At 39.4% G+C, this 17002-nt stretch overlaps 1 protein-coding gene across 10 annotated transcripts in view; it reads left to right on the top strand.

Annotated features, from left to right (window-relative positions):
- Positions 1-17002, top strand: part of RIPOR2 (RHO family interacting cell polarization regulator 2) — a 236046-nt gene that overhangs the window by 95882 nt on the left and 123162 nt on the right. The window contains exon 2 of one of the 10 annotated variants that reach the window (XM_063665880.1): positions 9338-9527. The exons of 4 other annotated variants lie outside the window; for them this stretch is intronic. In XM_063665880.1, coding sequence (XP_063521950.1) covers positions 9467-9527 — 61 coding nt within the window. In that variant the 5' untranslated portion in view covers positions 9338-9466. Of the gene's footprint in view, positions 1-9337; positions 9528-10066; positions 11454-12850; positions 13467-17002 lie in introns of those variants that run through there. 5 more of the 10 variants (XM_054490708.2, XM_054490706.2, XM_054490713.2 and 2 more) reach the window with 5 other exon arrangements.

Genomic DNA, 17002 nt, shown 5'->3' with positions numbered 1-17002 from the left:
ATATTTTGGGGGTACATGTGATATTTTGATACATGTATGGAATATATACAAATCAGAGTAATTGGGGTATCCATCACTTCAAACATGTATCTTTTCTTTGTGCTGGGAACATTACAATTCTTCTTTTCAGCCATTTTGAAATATATAATAAATAACTGTCAACTACAATTTCCCTACTGTACTGTCAAACACTAGAACATATTCCTTCTATATAACTATTTTTGTGCCTATTAACCAACTTTTTTCAACCCTTTGCCCTTTATTGCTTCTAATGAGAAATTGCTTTTTAGTATTATTGAAGATCCTTTGTAGGTGGCGAGTCACTTCTGTTTGGATGAGATTCTCTTTGTTTTTGACTTTCTACTGTTTGATTATGATGTGTCTACTTGTGGATTTCTTTGAGTTTATCCTACTTGAAATTCATTGAGCTTCTTAGATTTATAGATTAATCTTGTTCATCAAATCTGGGAAGTTTGCAGCCAACATCTTCTGGGCTTCTTTAGGGAGTTCCTATTGATTGTTTATTTTTCCTGTGTATAGACCATACTTTCTTGCTTCTTTGCATGTTTCATAATTTTTTGCTGAAAACTGGATGTTTAAAATTACATGGAAACTCTGGAAATCAGATTCTCCCTACTCCCCCAAGGTTTCTGTTGCTGTTCTTGTTGTTTTTTTAGTGACTTTTCTGAGATAGTTCTGTAAAGTCTATATTGTTTGTCATGTGTGGCCACTGAAATCTCTGCTTGATTAGCTTAGTGGTACACTAATGATTGAACAGAAATTTCTTTAGATGCCTGGAACCAATAAATCTTGCAGTCTTTGCCAAGGGGTTCTATATGCACACTAGGACACACTTTCAATGCTCAGTTAAGCACTTACAACTCTGCCTTAGCCTTTACTTTCTGCTTCTGCAGAGCCTTAAGGTTAGCCAGTGGTCAGACCTTAGGGCCTTCTCAAGCATTTTCTGAGCATATACACAGCTGTGGGCATGCACATAGCCCTATATAGGCTTCACCTTCTAGATTCCCAGGAATATGTGGGAGCTTTTCAAAGTCTCCTATGGGCATCTCATTCCCAAGCTTTTTCTTTTAAGCTTTTTGGTAAGCCTATTGTTTGCCCCCATCTCTAATCCACTGCCTCAGGCGGCTGCAGTATTGACTAATTGCCTGTGATTCTTTTCAACAAACACCTCCAAGGAAAAGACTGTTCACACTTGGCAACTCTAAATTAGATTAAATAAAAACAGCCTTCTGAGTGAGGTCTTCCAGAGAACCACCAGACAGGTCAAATAGTGACAATTTTTGGGGAATGGGACTTTGAAGAAGCTTTATCTCCATTCTGCAACCATTCCAACAGCTGCCAGGCAGTTGATTTTCACTGTAATTGCAGGCTGCTGATCTTCAAGGCTACCACAGAGATAAGGTGAAGTGTGTGGAAGTAGGTAAATTAAAATGTCATAAAACTCATCGTTCTATTGAAATTCAGCCATTTTTCTTGAATAAATGCTCCCTGGATTGCTGTAAGTCTTTGGTTAATTTCCAGCTTTCTGAAAAAGTCGATACTGACCATTTTCCCAGTTTCTTATTGCTTTTATGGAAGAAAGGCTTATTATTATTATTATTATTATTATTATTATACTTTAAGTTTTAGGGTACATGTGCACAATGTGCAGGTTAGTTACATATGTATACATGTGCCATGTTGGTGTGCTGCACCCAATAACTCGTCATTTAACATTAGGTATATCTCCTAATGCTATCCCTCCCTGCTCCCTGCACCTCACAACAGGCCCCAGTGTGTAATGTTCCCCTTCCTGTGTCCAAGTGTTCTCATTGTTCAGTTCCCACCTATGAGTGAGAACATGCGGTGTTTGGTTTTTTGTCCTTGCGATAGTTTGCTGACAATGATGGTTTCCAGCTTCATCCATGTCCCTACAAAGGACATGAACTCATCATTTTTTATGGCTGCATAGTATTCCATGGTGTATATGTGCCACATTTTCTTAATCCATTCTATCATTGTGGGACATTTGGCTTGGTTCCAAGTCTTTGGTACTGTGAATAGTGCCGCAATAAACATATGTGTGCATGTGTCTTTATAGCAGCATGATTTATATCATTCAGGACATAGGCATGGGCAAGGACTTCATGTCTAAAACACCAAAAGCAATGGCAACAAAAGCCAAATTTGACAAATGGGATCTAATTAAACTAAAGAGCTTCTGCACAGCAAAAGAAACTACCATCAGAGTGAACAGGCAACCTACAGAATGGGAGAAAATTTTTGCAACCTACTCATCTGACAAAGGGCTAATATCCAGAATCTATAATGAACTCAAACAAATTTACAAGAAAAAAACAAACAACCCCATCAAAAAGTGGGCAAAGGATACGAACAGACACTTCTCAAAAGAAGACATTTGTGTAGCCAAAAGACACATGAAAAAATGCTCATCATCACTGGCCATCAGAGAAATGCAAATCAAAACCACAATGAGATACCATCTCACACCAGTTAGAATGGTGATCATTAAAAAGTCAGGAAACAACAGGTGCTGGAGAGGATGTGGAGAAATAGGAGCACTTTTACACTGTTGGTGGGACTGTAAACTAGTTCAACCATTGTGGAAGTCAGTGTGGCGATTCCTCAGAGATCTAGAACTAGAAATACAATTTGACCCAGCAATCGCATTACTGGGTATATACCCAAAGAAAGGCTTTTTAAAGGTCTTTATGTCACCGTTTTCTCTAATATCCAATCTTTTAATTTTTTGTCAATCGTATGTCAAATATCATGTAATAAATTATTATTTAAAAATACGTTTATTGATCCCATAGTATCAGCTCGGTAAGATCTTCCTTCAGTTCCTTGAAAACAAATAATTAGAAAGTTTGTGATTTACCAAAAGGATCAAGTACTAGTCATTAAATAAAATTCATTTTTTCAATAACAATATTTTATATTGTCTCTTAGTTTGCCACCCAGTGACTTATGTGCTATCAAGCAATTTTTCATCATAAGATTTAGGGTGCACAAAACGCATGCCTTTCTTTAAAAGTTGAGAAAGTTTTACCTTCTCATCTGGCCTTCTTTGGCTGTCTTGGGTCTGGGGTCACATTCTGGGAGGGAGGATTGTAATTCTCCTTAAACTCTCCCCACATCTCTCACAGATATGGAAGACTGTTTCTTTCTGCCTTCTTTAAGTTTATTTTCCTGTGTATCTTTTCTCCACCCCTTCTGTCACTTTCTGTAGCTCCCACACCAAGAAATTTGTCTTGAGGTTAAAAAAAGGGGAGGAGGGGCAGACTGTACAGTGATCCCTGAAAATGTTTTTAAAGTCAATGGTAGGGCCACAGGAAAGGATTCCCATCTTAGTTAATGTTGCCAAACCCTGAGAGGTAAATTTTATTATCAGTAGCAGCTACAGGATTTATTTATTGGAGAGGCTTTGTGATTACATTCTGGTTGAGACAGAGGGTAAGGCCAGGGACTAGGGACTGGGTCTTGAAGTTGTGTTTGCATTGATAGCACAAAGTATTAATATAGATTGTATTTTAATTTGGGACAATTAGTGGGAAAGGGCTGAACTGTCCCTTGACTCAGTAATTGATTATTATTATTCCATTTTACTGATTCAAAGTGAAATTATTCACTCTAGTCAAAGAGCTAGATAGTAACGAGGCGAAGATTGTAACTCAGCCCTGTCAAATCCCAGAACCAGTGCCTTTATATGCTTTTTTTTTTTTTCTGTTTCTAGTTGCAAGCTAACCACTCCCAGCAATCATACCCTTAACCCATGGTTATGACCTTGCCAACCATACCCAATGTGAGTCTTGCCACAGAACTCTCATTTGCTAGGTTCTTATCCTTCTTTCGTAAGTGGAAGGAATGGATTCCCTCAGTGGGCAATTACCCTCATTGTCTTTAGTCCCATTGAAGGAAACTGTCCTGGACTTTGGTCAGGCTTCCCCAGCACCTTCATTAAGTGACTCTAAGTGTGGCTCCTGCAGCCTGATGATGTGCCTCAAACTGGGGGAGGCAGGCAGGAAGACTTCCAAAGGCTCTGGGAGGGTTTTCCCCATGAGACAACCCTCATGAGATTGTACCCATGAGATTGGTACCTCCTCTTTGCAACATGAAAACACGAATACTATTAAAAATCATGTTCTGGCGAGGCACAGTGGCTCACGCCTGTAATCCCAGCACTTTGGGAGGCCAAGGCAGGCAGATCACTTGAGGTCAGGAGTTCAAAATCAGCCTGACCAATATGGTGAAACCTTGTCTCTACTAAAAATACACAAACAATTAGCTGGGCATGGTGGCCCACACCTGTAGTCCCAGCTACTCTACTGGGGAAGCTGAGGCCGGAGAATCACTTGAACCCGGGAGGCGGAGGTTGCAGTGAGCCAAGGTCGAGCCACTGCACGCCAGCCTGAACGACAGAGACAGACTGTTTCAAAAAAAAAAAAAAAAATCATGTTCCTTTTGTCCCAGCTCTTTAGACGTGGCATTTTACAGTTAGACAAATTAGACAAATTTTTAGGTGCATCTTTACTGGCAAAGTTACCCAAAGATAAGATTATTTCTGACTCTGTGGTTTTTTTCACCTTTTTCTTTCCTGATTCCCACCACTCCTCACAGTTTCAATTCCTCTCTCCTACTTTGTTCTCCTTTCTGTTTCGAACATTTTGCTCCTAATTACTTCAGATTTTTCTCCCTGTTCAGAAGTTTGTATATCTGAAAATTAAGTATTTTAAAACACTTTCTGAAAGGAGTGGGAAATTCTCCAGAAGCACAGATAGAAGATCGTGAGGCTCTTCTGTTGGAATAAAAGCCCACGTTGGATGATGAAATTTTTCCACTAGTATGGCTTCCTCCTGTACACGCTTCACAGGTGGTATTTTCTTTTTCAAAACAGCAAACTATGCAGAAATATTTTAAATTAATAAATCATTGATTATTATAGCCTCAATTCTCATAACTCAAAATAATAATACTGTGTTGATATTCATATGTTCAACACAACACATGCCTTGTCACTTATATATTTACTTAAATATTTCACACCATACCTGAAATATAGTAGGTATTCATTACTATTCTCTAAATGAATGAATTGAGTAAAGTTCCACAAAGCAAGGACCAGACCTTTCATATCATTGTAATTCACAGACCTAGTATGGCATAAAGTGGGCACCAATTGTTTGGAGTATAAAAGCTTTGCTATGCTCCTGTGCTTATGACCTTGATGAAATTCTGTTGTTAAATTTAGCACAGGTTGTCACAAATCAGCATTTGATCAAAGTAGTTGCCTTATACTGGTTCATCTATACTTTTGTTCTCTTCCCCAAATCCAATTATTGGAGCTGTTTTCCTCAATCACTGAAAAGCAAGATTCTTTCATTGTTGTTCCGGATTTACTCATTTCTTAGTGAAAACTACTCTCTGTGACCTACATCTCCCTTAACTAAGCACTGAATTTCCCTATCTTTAGTCTTTCTTTTCTAATATGGATTTGAAGGGGATCAGAATGTGTCCCCCAAAATATGCTACTTTAGCATAAGTACTATTTTGAGCTATTTTTGAGAAAGAATCTTCTGCCCTTCTCTTTTCTGCTTTAAGTGCCATAAATTTCCACTTGTAAAGGTGTTTTATTTCCCATCTTGGATGACTAAGCCTCATGGTCCTCTTCCTGATATGAGAGATGAGTCTGCATAACAATCCTTAGCTATCATACATTCCTAGTTACCTTCCCACAATTTACCACTCTTAGGAGCCCACTCCCCTACTCTGCCTCCTTTGTCTAGTCACTTCTTCACAGTTTATTGCACTTTGTTAAAATTGTATATAAGCTCAGCATTCTTTTAGACTTTACCTAGATTAGAGATAGTGTAGCCTGGTGTTTAAGAGTTTGGACTCTGGGATAAAATCTCAGTACCTCTACCACTTACCAAATGTATGACCTCGGGTGGATCACTTCACCTCTTGGGCCTTAAACTAAAATGGAAATAATAAATATATCTATATCTTAGGGTTGATATAGGAATTAAGTGAATCAAGGCACTTAGAACTGTTGCTGGCACTCTATAAGTGTTAGCAATTACTTACTTTTTTTATTTGCTCATTTTGGACACTCATATAAATATAGTTATACCATTTATAATTTTCTGAGACTTTTCAAAGTCAATATTATGTTTTTGAAACTCATCCATATTGATGCATGCATCTGTAATTTATTAATTTTTCTTCTTAGTTAACACATCATGCATGTATGTCACATCTCTCTAAGGTAATTGTAAACTTTGGAGAGCAAGAACCATGTTTTCTATACTCTGTGCTTTTAAGGAGTTCATGGTGGCATTTGTGATTTGTTCTTTGAGATGATTAGCTGTGTTTCTGAGGTATCTAAATTGGAGAGGAGGAGACTGAGGGAAACTTCCTAAGGGTTATTGAGTTTTTATATGGAGCGTGGTGACTTCTCATTCTCTATCCCCATTGAGGCTTCAATTAGGGAAATATCCTAAGCTTACCTGTGAGAGACTTAGGTGTATAATTATAACTGGGTATTTACTGTGTACCATGTGCTGTGTCAGCTTCTTTACATAAATTATCCTACTTAATCCTCAAAACAAGCCAAATGAGAAAGTATATTAGTTTTCTAGGACTGCTGTAACGAAGTACCACAAACTGGATGGCTTAAGCAACAGAAACTTACTGCATCACAGTTGTGGAGGCTGGAAGTCCAAGATCAAGGTGCTGGCAGGTTTGGTTCTTCTGAGGGATGTGAGGGAGAATCTCTTGCAGGCCTCTCCCCTAGCTCCTGGTGGTTTACTGGCAATCTTCGTTGTTCCTTGGCTTGTGGATCTCTGCCTTCATCTTCACATGCTATCCTCCCTATGTCTATGTCTTTGTCTAAATCTCTCCTTTTTATGAGGAAATTAGTCATATTGGATTAAGGACCCATCCTCCTCCAATATGATATGAGTTCATCTTAACTAATTATATCTTCAATGGCCCTATTTCTTTTTTTTTATTATATTTTAAGTTTTAGGGTACATGTGCACAATGTGCAGGTTAGTTACATATGTATACATGTGCCATGCTGGTGTGCTGCACCCATTAACTCATCATTTAGCATTAGGTATATCTCCTAAAGCTATCCCTCCCCCCTCCCCCCACCCCACAACAGTCCCCAGAGTGTGATGTTCCCCTTCTTGTGTCCATGTGTTCTCATTGTTCAATTCTTCAATGGGCCTATTTCTAAATAAGATCACATTCTGAGGTACTGGGGGTTAGGACTTCAACATATGAATTCAATAGGGGAGACACAATTCCACCCACTTAAAATAATAAAACAGGCCTAGAGAGGTTATGCTAACTTTTTGAAGTGGAATGGCTGGGGCCCTCAGGTTCACATGGTAACCAGGTAGCTCTGAGGTGGGAGGTGAGGGAGGTAGTGCAGGTCCCCAAGAGCCACGGGGATGCTGCAGTGACCTGGACTGTGTGCAGTCACTCCCGTAAGTTGTCCAGACAAGAGGTAACAGAGTGAGCTCTGGAATTAGTCAAATCTGCCGCTCACTAGCTGCCTGATCTTAGGAAAGTTTTTCAAGCCCTCAGAGCCCCCATTGCTTCATCTGTAAAATGGGATAATAGCACCCACCTCATGAAGTTGTGGAGATTAAAGGACATAGGACAGTAGTTGAGAAATGTAGTGATTATCAAAATGGACACCCATCCTCTTATCCCAACCACACAAAAGAGAGCTTTAGTCCATATCCAAATTTCCTACACCTAGGCCCATTTTAATTAATTTAATTTATGTAACTAAGTGCAACCCTTGTCCAGAAACATCATTCAAGTGGGGATCATGGTAGGTGGTGGTAGAAGGGTCAGAAAGGGGAGATGCAAAGGAGAGCTAGAGAAAAGGATAACTCCAGCTCTCTGCCTCTCAGTGTGTCTCAAGGTGGACATTATTGGTATTTGGAGCTGGACAGTTCTTCCTGTTGAGCTACTGTTCCATGCATTACAGTAAGGTTGACATCCCTGGGCCCCTGAGTGCTAAGACATTAAATACCAGTAATAACCCCCAGTCATTGTGCCACCCAAAACACCCCAGACATTTCCAAGCTCTCCTCTAAGGATGGTTCCAGCCCTGATTGACAACAATTGGTGATCCCAGCAGGACCCAAGCTGTACACTGTCTTTGAGAACTGCTGCAGCCACCAATGCAGGGATGAACTGACTGTTGCTGCTCAGTTAACCCTCAGTGTCTGATTCCTGAATTCCTCTGGGGTGATCCCTTCTCACTGCTGGATTTCTCCAACCCTGTTGTCCATAATCTCTTCTGGGAGAAAATGGTGCAATTTCAAGGTTGCAGTTACAGGAGGAGGGGACAGTTTCTCTAGGGTAACACTGGGAGTATCTTCAAAACCATGCAGTAAATAAAGTGCCAAAAATAAACACCTTGGGTCAACAGCTCCTCACTGTCATCTCCATTTGCATTTTCTAAGCTTCTGGCCACCTAAGAGATCTTACAACACAGTGGAGTGGTCTGGGAAACCCCGAAATGAAGTCTCAGTATTACTCAGAGAGATGTGTGTTTGTTTGTGCAGCCACACAGAATTTGGCACACGTTGGGTAGCTCGATATGGTGATGCCAGCCAATGGTGCTCGCGTAGAAGCTCAGTGTTTACTCATTCCTTTGGGAGGACTGCTTTTTGAGTTACATTTTCTTCTTTCTCCTTTAGTGATACAGTCTGAAGTATCAAACTGAGTAAATATTATGAAATGTAAGATGTTTGACCAAAACCAGTTATCTATTCATTGACTATAGATTTAATCGAGCCACAGAAAGCCTAGATATGGTTCAGTTTGGTTTAAATGCTGTAAAGTTTCCAATCCTTAAATGCAAGAGGTTTGAAAAAAAGAAAAGAAAAGAAAAATGCAACTATTACTGAGCAAAATAAAAGCTCTGTCCTCTAAATGCCTGCTTTGGTTTAACATAGTGGCTTGCCTTACTTTCAGATAAATTGTCATTGAAGCAAAACCAAGATATGAGAAATGTGAACTCCCTCTTTCAACACAACCCATTGTGTTCAAATTCATAAGCAAGAAAGTTAAGCACCCACCTTCCTCTTTAAGGAAATATGAAAGTTGTTGCTTTGAAATAGAATTCATTGCATTCAGACTTTGAGTGATATCTGTATTCACATCCAACTGGATCTGCAGCCCTCTTCAAAAAATTCTTTCTCCTCAGTGGTGAGAATTACCCCACCTGGGATTCACTCTTCAAAAGGCTCAAGAAGCCTATTCATATGAATGAAACTGCTTTCTTCAGGGCAGATGCGGAAGCTGCCCTCCAGAGGGCTTGGGCAACCCGAGGAAAGGAAATCACCTTGGTCGGCAGTGTGACTGCTGAGACTGCCAGGGCTGCTGCCTGCTGCCTCTTGCGCCTGTCCTCTCCAAGATGCAGTTTTTTGATGCTGAGGAGCTCCCGGTCGATGAAGAGGATGATGTTTTTGGTGAAGGTAAATGCATCTTTCTGGCAGGAGGCTCTCTGGTCTGCTTTGCTTTGTTTTGACACCACTGGACACTTTTGCCCAGCTTGGGCAAGGACTTGAGTATTTTGAAATGATAAAAACGAAGCATCCTGAGTGAGGTAGTGGCTGCAAATATCAACTTAGGCACTGAAGGAATACACAAGGCAAGGGGCGGAACAAGGGGTTGAGTCATTCCCGCAAATACATTTTTTAAAGTCATGACTAAAATAAAGGTTTAGTTTAGGCTGGAAAATAGTACTAAATTTTTTGCCTTGTCTCTCTTCTGTGCTATCTCTTGTCTAACACCTTTAGGAAAGCCTGTCACAGTGGTTTGAGCACAGCAGGACTGCTAGGGAAGATGTTAAACAAATGGACCAGGAGTGGTTTTTCATGGTACCATGTTGCTTTGATTTGCACTTCTCTCTTTCTCTCTCTCTCTCTGTCTCTCTCTTTCTCTCTCTCTCTCTGTCTCTTTCTTTTGGTCCTTCTTTTTTTTTTTTTTTTTTTTTTTGGTGTTTTTTGAGACAGAGTCTTGCTCCGTTGCTCAGGCTGGAGTGCAGTGGTGCAATCTCAGCTCACTGCAACCTCCATCTCCCGGGTTCAAGTCATTCTCCTGCCTCAGCCTCCCAGGTAGCTGAGACTACAGGCGCCCACCCCCATGCCCAGCTAATTTTTGTATTTTAGTAGAGATAGGATTTTGCCATGTTGGCCAGGCTGGTCTTGAACTTCTGACTTCAGGTGATCCACCCTCCTTGGCCCTCCAAAGTGCTAGGATTACAGGTGTGAACTACCACGCCCGGCCTGGGTCCTTCTCTCTTATTCTTCCTCACACATACTGGGCACTCCAACCCTCCATTCCCTTTTCCCATTTTCTTTTTTCCCAAGTCAGGATACTGGAGCCTTGGTAGCTTCCAATCCCCATTGGCACTGCTCAGTTTTCTGTTCTCATCTTGCTGCCTTTCCATGACTTGACCTATCCACTGGAATTTAACTGTAAAGGTTGCGATTTTAAAGGGATGATCTAGTCATTGGATGGATGTTTTGTTCAAATGCCGCCTATAAGATTGGGCTATAGGCAAAAGCTTTTTTAGAATTTGGAGCCACCTAAATGAAGGAAATTTGGACTCAAGAATCTCGTGAATTTGGTTATTTTCCTCAAGAAACTACGTCTTGCAATTTTTTAAAAAAACTCTATTTAGTAATTTTTTAAAAGGAGCAGTAGTAAGGTTTTTGTGTATGTGTAATTACCCAAGCAATACAAGTTCGTTGAAGAAAAATTAGAGTGTCGCAAAGAATCCCTTGTAATCTAGTCATGTAGAATGTAATCATTGTTACTATTTTGATGTTGTCTTTCTGCTATGTTGTTCTAGCTACAGAAATATTTAAAATCATAAGTTGGGTTTTTATCACAACTTAAATCAATTTGAAGAATATCTATTGAGCTTTGCTGCTGTTTACCAAATTATCATTCTGTTGTGTTACTTTGATGGCAGGCATTTAGAGCCACCAATACCTTGAAGTTTGATCTTAGGCCCCATTCTTCAGCTTTCACTTCTTAAAAATGTTTCCTCTTTAAGCAAACACCTTAAAGAGAAAATTTATACTTAGATACTAACTCCTTTTAGGATCTGAAAAATGCTCACAACAATGAAGATAAGCTTAGAACGGGAAAATTGGCAATCATTCACCCACACCTCCCTCCAGAAATGGCATTCCAAAACGCCCAGCCCACATTTCTTTGCCTATAGGAATTTTGCTCTTTTACATCTGGCTATGATACTTAAGAGCGCCCTCTATAGGCTGATGCACTGCACTCTGGATTACGCGTGGCCCCATCCTGAAGGGAAGCATTAAGACCAAGCAGGGCTGGATGAACCTGTGTGTTCTCTCTCCTGAGCATTCATCATTTCCAAGGTGATTATTGTAACCTCAATAACCATGTTGTAGTGGAATGGCTGAGATCCCCAGGTTCCAGGTAGCTAGGTAACCAGCTAGCTCTGAGGTGGGAAGTGAGGGAGGTAGTGCAGGTTGATAAGTTGGGAGTCAAACGAGATTCAGACTCAAATTCTGGTTCTGCTTCGTGGTACCCATACAAGCTAACTTTGGTCTCCTCAATGGTGAAGTGGGACAGTAATACCTATCGGTTGTACAGATTGTCTTCATAGTAGATTCATAATGTTTGCGTTGCACTTCAATGTGGTATGCTTTATCCTTTCCAAACTGATTATCTCATTTAACTTAATCCCTAAAGATTAAAGAGAAAATCCTTGCAAGGCCAACATCCAGTGTATTTTTATTCAGTTTTCAGAGCCGTGGCTCATGTTTGGCAATTTATGTGAAAGCATGTCCAGCTGGTGCCTCATTTTAAGTAAGCTCTGTGTGGGGTAACAGTCAAAAGCTTCAGCTCTGGAATTGCACGGTCTGGGCTTTGCCAACCAATTCACTTGTGACCTTAAACAGGTTACCTAATCGCTCTGTGCCTCAGTTTACTCACTTATAAAATGCAGTCCAAACCTCATATGGCTGTGTGTGGTTTAAGTGCTATGATAGGGAAAGCTTTTAGAATAGTGGTCAGTACTCAATACATATTAATCCCTATCGTCTATTTACAAAAATAGGTTTATAGAATAGTGACCATTTTTTCACATGTCTGGTTAACCTCAGATTCAAAATAGGACTTATTTACAGAACTTCAGTTTATAAATAACTTTTCAGAGGTTTAATGTGGCAGATACAGCACTGAACAAGTTGTTAGGAGTCTGAGTTGTAGCCTTGTCCCTGCTGTGGTATAGATGGAGGATCTTGGGCGTCATTTATCCTCTTTGAGCCTCATTCTTCTTCTGAAACAAGGGGACTGATTACACATTCTCTGAGCATTCTACTACCCAGTCTTTACTTCAAAATGATATATCTACCTATAAAAGTTCATGCTTGTTCTAGGATTCACGCATACTTTCAGCTCACTTAACATGCCTAAGCAGAAAGCTTTTGGTACAATGAGTTTTCTGTAACATAAAAAAAAGAAAATGCCCAGAAGCTTGTTATTAGGGCAACTATATTTCCTTGCAATTGACACATTTTTAAGATCCCTTTCCCCTAGAGGTTACACAGATTTAGAATTTAGGTTCATTTGCTTAAAAGTATATATAAATCCATTTAGATATATGGACACTATAAAGATCTGGGAAGAAAAAAAATGAGTCAACGAGTAATGCTCACAATGTATTTTTTAAACTGCCTTTCTGAGATCCTGTTTGCTTCAGCAGTTGTTTTTTGTGGTTAAAGGAAATGTTAAGGTTCACAGAACTTCGGAGCATTGGTGTGTAACTGCTCTCGTTCTAAAACAGGGTTGCATATAGTGAGAGAGAAAGAGAAAGAGAGACAAAGAGAAAGAAAAGGCATTCACCTACACACTGCAAATCCCAATGTCTATTCTCTCTCTGTCTCTCCCTGTCTGTTTCTTCTCTCTCTCTTTTTCTCTCTCTCATACACACACACACACACACAGTCTTAAGTTTGCTTTCCTAACAACATCATCATGTCATTTAGAAAATGGTTACTATCAAGTAGGCTTAATCTTTCCTGGAGAAATGATTCATTTGATTATCAAGGTACTGAAAAACCAGTAGTTAGCATTACAGACTCTTTTCCCATTGTTGTTTCAAACTTATCAAATTAAAGGGCTTTCATCTGTTTTGTCACTGTGTGATCTTGACAGCCAGTCTGGTCAGTGTTAGTGGAAATAACTGGATGGGTAATAATGGTAATGACTACAACAATGCTGCTGCTGATGATGATGATGACAATGATGACGACAATTGAAAAAAGGTAAAAAGAAGGGTTATGCACAGTGTAGGTTCCTATCCTGCTTTCAAGAACAGAACAGAATTCATGTGTGGGAGCAAACGGCTCACCAGGTGGTGGTCAGTGAGTATTTTAGCAGCCAAAATTATTCCTTGGCACAAGTTAAAGCTGCAATTGCTTCTTTCCTTAGAAACGCAACCCGTCCCTGCCTCCATTTTCAGTACTGCTCAGTAATCTTTTGTCAGGTGCAATGATTAGAATAATAAAACACCCCAAGTTCACAGTAAGTGTGCAAAGTATTTCTCAGGTTCTTGTATTTCCTGGACACTTACATGCCTTTTAAGATTATGCTTGAAGATCTCAAGAAACTACAAAGCTTTTGTCAGATTTTCAAATGTCCCCCAGAGCTGGTAGAGTGCAGCTGAGTATGAGAATACTTCTGTCCTGGATAACTGTGTCTGAGAAAGTTGTTTCAACCTCCATAAAGGAGGGGAACTCTCCCAGATGGAGATGAACTGGCAAAAGGAAGTCCACTCAACCATTAGCTGCCTGTTGCTCTTAAAGAGACTAACAGCTGGTTGGAAAAAAATTGCCAGTCACTTTTGAACCAAGCCTCTCTCCTTTCTCCAAGCCAAGTAAGTTAGCACTTTTCCTTTTCAAAGGGAACTTCAGGTCAGAGGGAGCAAGAAGCAAGAAGACTACAAAACACCAAAAAAAAAAAAAAAAAAAAAAGAATTATAATTAGGATAAATACCTATTTTTTTTTTGGTCTTTCCATGTAGGCTGTTTACAAAACCAAGGTAGTATTTTTCTTTTAATAGATAAATAATTATGCAATCTGGTATAATCTGGAATATTTTGATATTGTTTCCTGAATTGTATTTGCCCCTTCCAAAATTAATAGAAAGAAGAAAGGGGAAAAAAGCAATTAAATTCATATTATGTACAAAACTAGTCAATGTTGAAAGTTCAGACTGGTTAAGTCATACCCTCCATGGAAAAAGTAAGAGAAATCAAATGTAAAAGTAGATGAGCCTTGGCTAGAGAGGATTGGAAATTTTTGTGTGATTATGCCACATTTTATAACATATAAATAAATACAAGCATTGCTATTTAACTATGCTGAATCTTTCTCAAAAAATATCTGGGTTTCTCAAGTGGACCCAATAATGGGATTGGAAAAGGGGCAGAAAGAGGCTGCCCTAGTTTCCTGGGTTGAAAAGAATTGGCCACTCTTTGCTTTCACAATTTGCCAAGATTGCTTGGATCAATTTCCACCCCCGAATTCCTGGATAAATGCTTTAGTTGGAAGTCACTTTCCCTACTTTATTTGTCCCAGGGCCTGGAGCAGACCAAGACCTCCCCACAGTAATTCATGCTTGTGTGACCTCTGCCTTGGATTACTGCAAAACATTCTCTTCCCATAGATGTCTAGGAAGCTTTCTTTGGCTGGTGCCAAAGAGATGGTGTCATTGCAGGGGCATAAACTAAAATAGCACATTGCACTAAAGCTATGCAGGCTGTCTTAGCCACCAGTCCACCCCCCTGATTTATGGCCCCCAGTGACCTCAGAGTAACCTGTTTAGATCAGGCCAATGCCAAAAGGGGCCCAATACTACAAGAAAAACATTTTAGATGTTTATTTTAATATCTCTATGAGCAGCCAGCCAAGTCTTAACTTTTTAGGAATGATGTGTGTAAGATATACTAGAGTATGTCTTCTACAGGGCTTGAGTTGAAAACTAAAAGTACATGTATACTCATTGTAGCTATGACAATTTAAAAAAAGAAAAAGAAATGAGTAGTTCTTGTGATCAAAATATTAAAATAAATTTGGAGGGTTGCCCTCCCACCTCTCTTTTTAATAGAAGCCACTTCACTTACACAAGCCAACATATTTATTAAAAAGATGTGATTTATTTAGTTAACTATGCCTCCTGTATTTTTTCAAATGACAGGATCTTGCTCTGTCACCCAGGCTGAAGTGCAGTGGTGTGATTGTAGCTCACTGCAGCCTCAACTTCCTGGGCTCAAGGATCCTCCTGCCTCAGCCTCCAAGTAGCTGGGACTACAGGTGTGCACCACCATATCCAGCTAATTTTTTACTTTTTTTTGTAAAGCCAGCCTCTCACTATGTTGCCCAGGTTGGTGTCAAACTCCTTGCCTTAAGTGATCCTCCCACCTAGGCCTCTCCAAGTGCTGGGATTACAAGCATGAGCCACCATGCTCAGCCTGCCTTCTATATTTTATTGTGATAAGCAAATGTCAGTTTATTCAACTTCTCATTTTCAGATGGCAAAATTTTGTCTACTAATTTTTTGCCAAAAGCTGTGATGTTTAACTAAAATGTTTAAAATTCAGTTGATTTTGGAAGATATTTTAAAGGAGAAAAGGTATTAGTTGAGACAAATTAAAGTGACTCAAGTACCAGAAGGACAGAGAAAAGTTGGAGAGGAAGAAAAAGAACTAGTAAATGGTCCTAGCAAGTGAAAATGGAAAGAAGAAAATGAAACTAGAAATGCAGGTGCTGATAAGACAGTAAACTCTCTTGTACTTCCTCATCATTCAGTATGGTCCAGGCTGTGTCGGGTGCTAGTTTCTGGGACCCTGAAATATGGATGTGCTTGGCTGACTATGAGGGTGATGATTCCATAGCATCTGCACACCGTAGATTGAAGAGGGACGTGTCAAGAACCTGAACTGTTCGATTCTTGTTGATAGACAAATCAGATCATGTATGCTAAAAACCCACTTTACTTTGTGCTGTGTAGCCAGAGCATATCTTATCATTTAGAATATTCCTTCCAAAAAAAAAAAAAAAGAACAATTTACTTTACCCTTTTCAGATATTTTTAAGAGAAAGATTTTGACCTATGCTGTGATAGCAATCAAAAGCCAGATACAATGGGCAGTGTTTCTCCAGAAGGCAAATTAATAATAATTTATATCATCATTCTTTCACACGTTGGCTTTCTCTCTCTTCAATTTTTTCATGTCTCAGTTTACTTAAAAAATGCTTCAGGCAGAAGATAAAGATACAGTGATGGATACAGAGTAAAACTCTTGAAACTTAAAATATAAATGTGAGAAACATGTGAACTTTTTGGGGTGGGTAAGGTGTCTCTTTTCCAAACTGAGGAAGAGAGAACACGCTCGGATTTAGCTTTGTAAAGATTTTTGTTAATAGAGAACCTCTAAAAAGAGAAGAGATCCTGGGGTTATTTCATCTGCGGCTATATTACAAGTTTAGCCCTAGACAGCAATTATTTCTAAATAAAATAAAGAGAAGAAAGAAGTTGCTGCCTTCCGGAAAGTGATGAGGTTATGGTGCCACTTTTCTCCATAGATTTTTCTTTCTTTGCCTTTGAATTATTGGGAGTTAAAGGTTTAAATATTTATACTATACAACTCACACAGCAACAGCGTAAGAGCAGCTGGTCCCTTCTCCCTCTTGACTTCATTCTAAATTGTTCATTCAGTGTAAGAAGTAACAAAAAGATAACTTGCCTTTCAGATCACAAGATGAGTCAGCTGGCTGAGCCTTTGAGTATAATTTTTTTATTCTCTATAAATTGAACTTCAGAAATCTCTAAGAGAGAATAAATATGAAAACATTTTCCATGGTGGGAATTTTCTTTCTATTTATAACAGCAAAATAC

This window comes from Pongo pygmaeus, chromosome 5 (assembly GCF_028885625.2).
Source record: "Pongo pygmaeus isolate AG05252 chromosome 5, NHGRI_mPonPyg2-v2.0_pri, whole genome shotgun sequence".
Lineage (NCBI taxonomy): Eukaryota > Metazoa > Chordata > Mammalia > Primates > Hominidae > Pongo > Pongo pygmaeus.
Note: the sequence above shows the minus strand (reverse complement) of the source record. Positions and strands in the feature narration are given on the sequence as shown.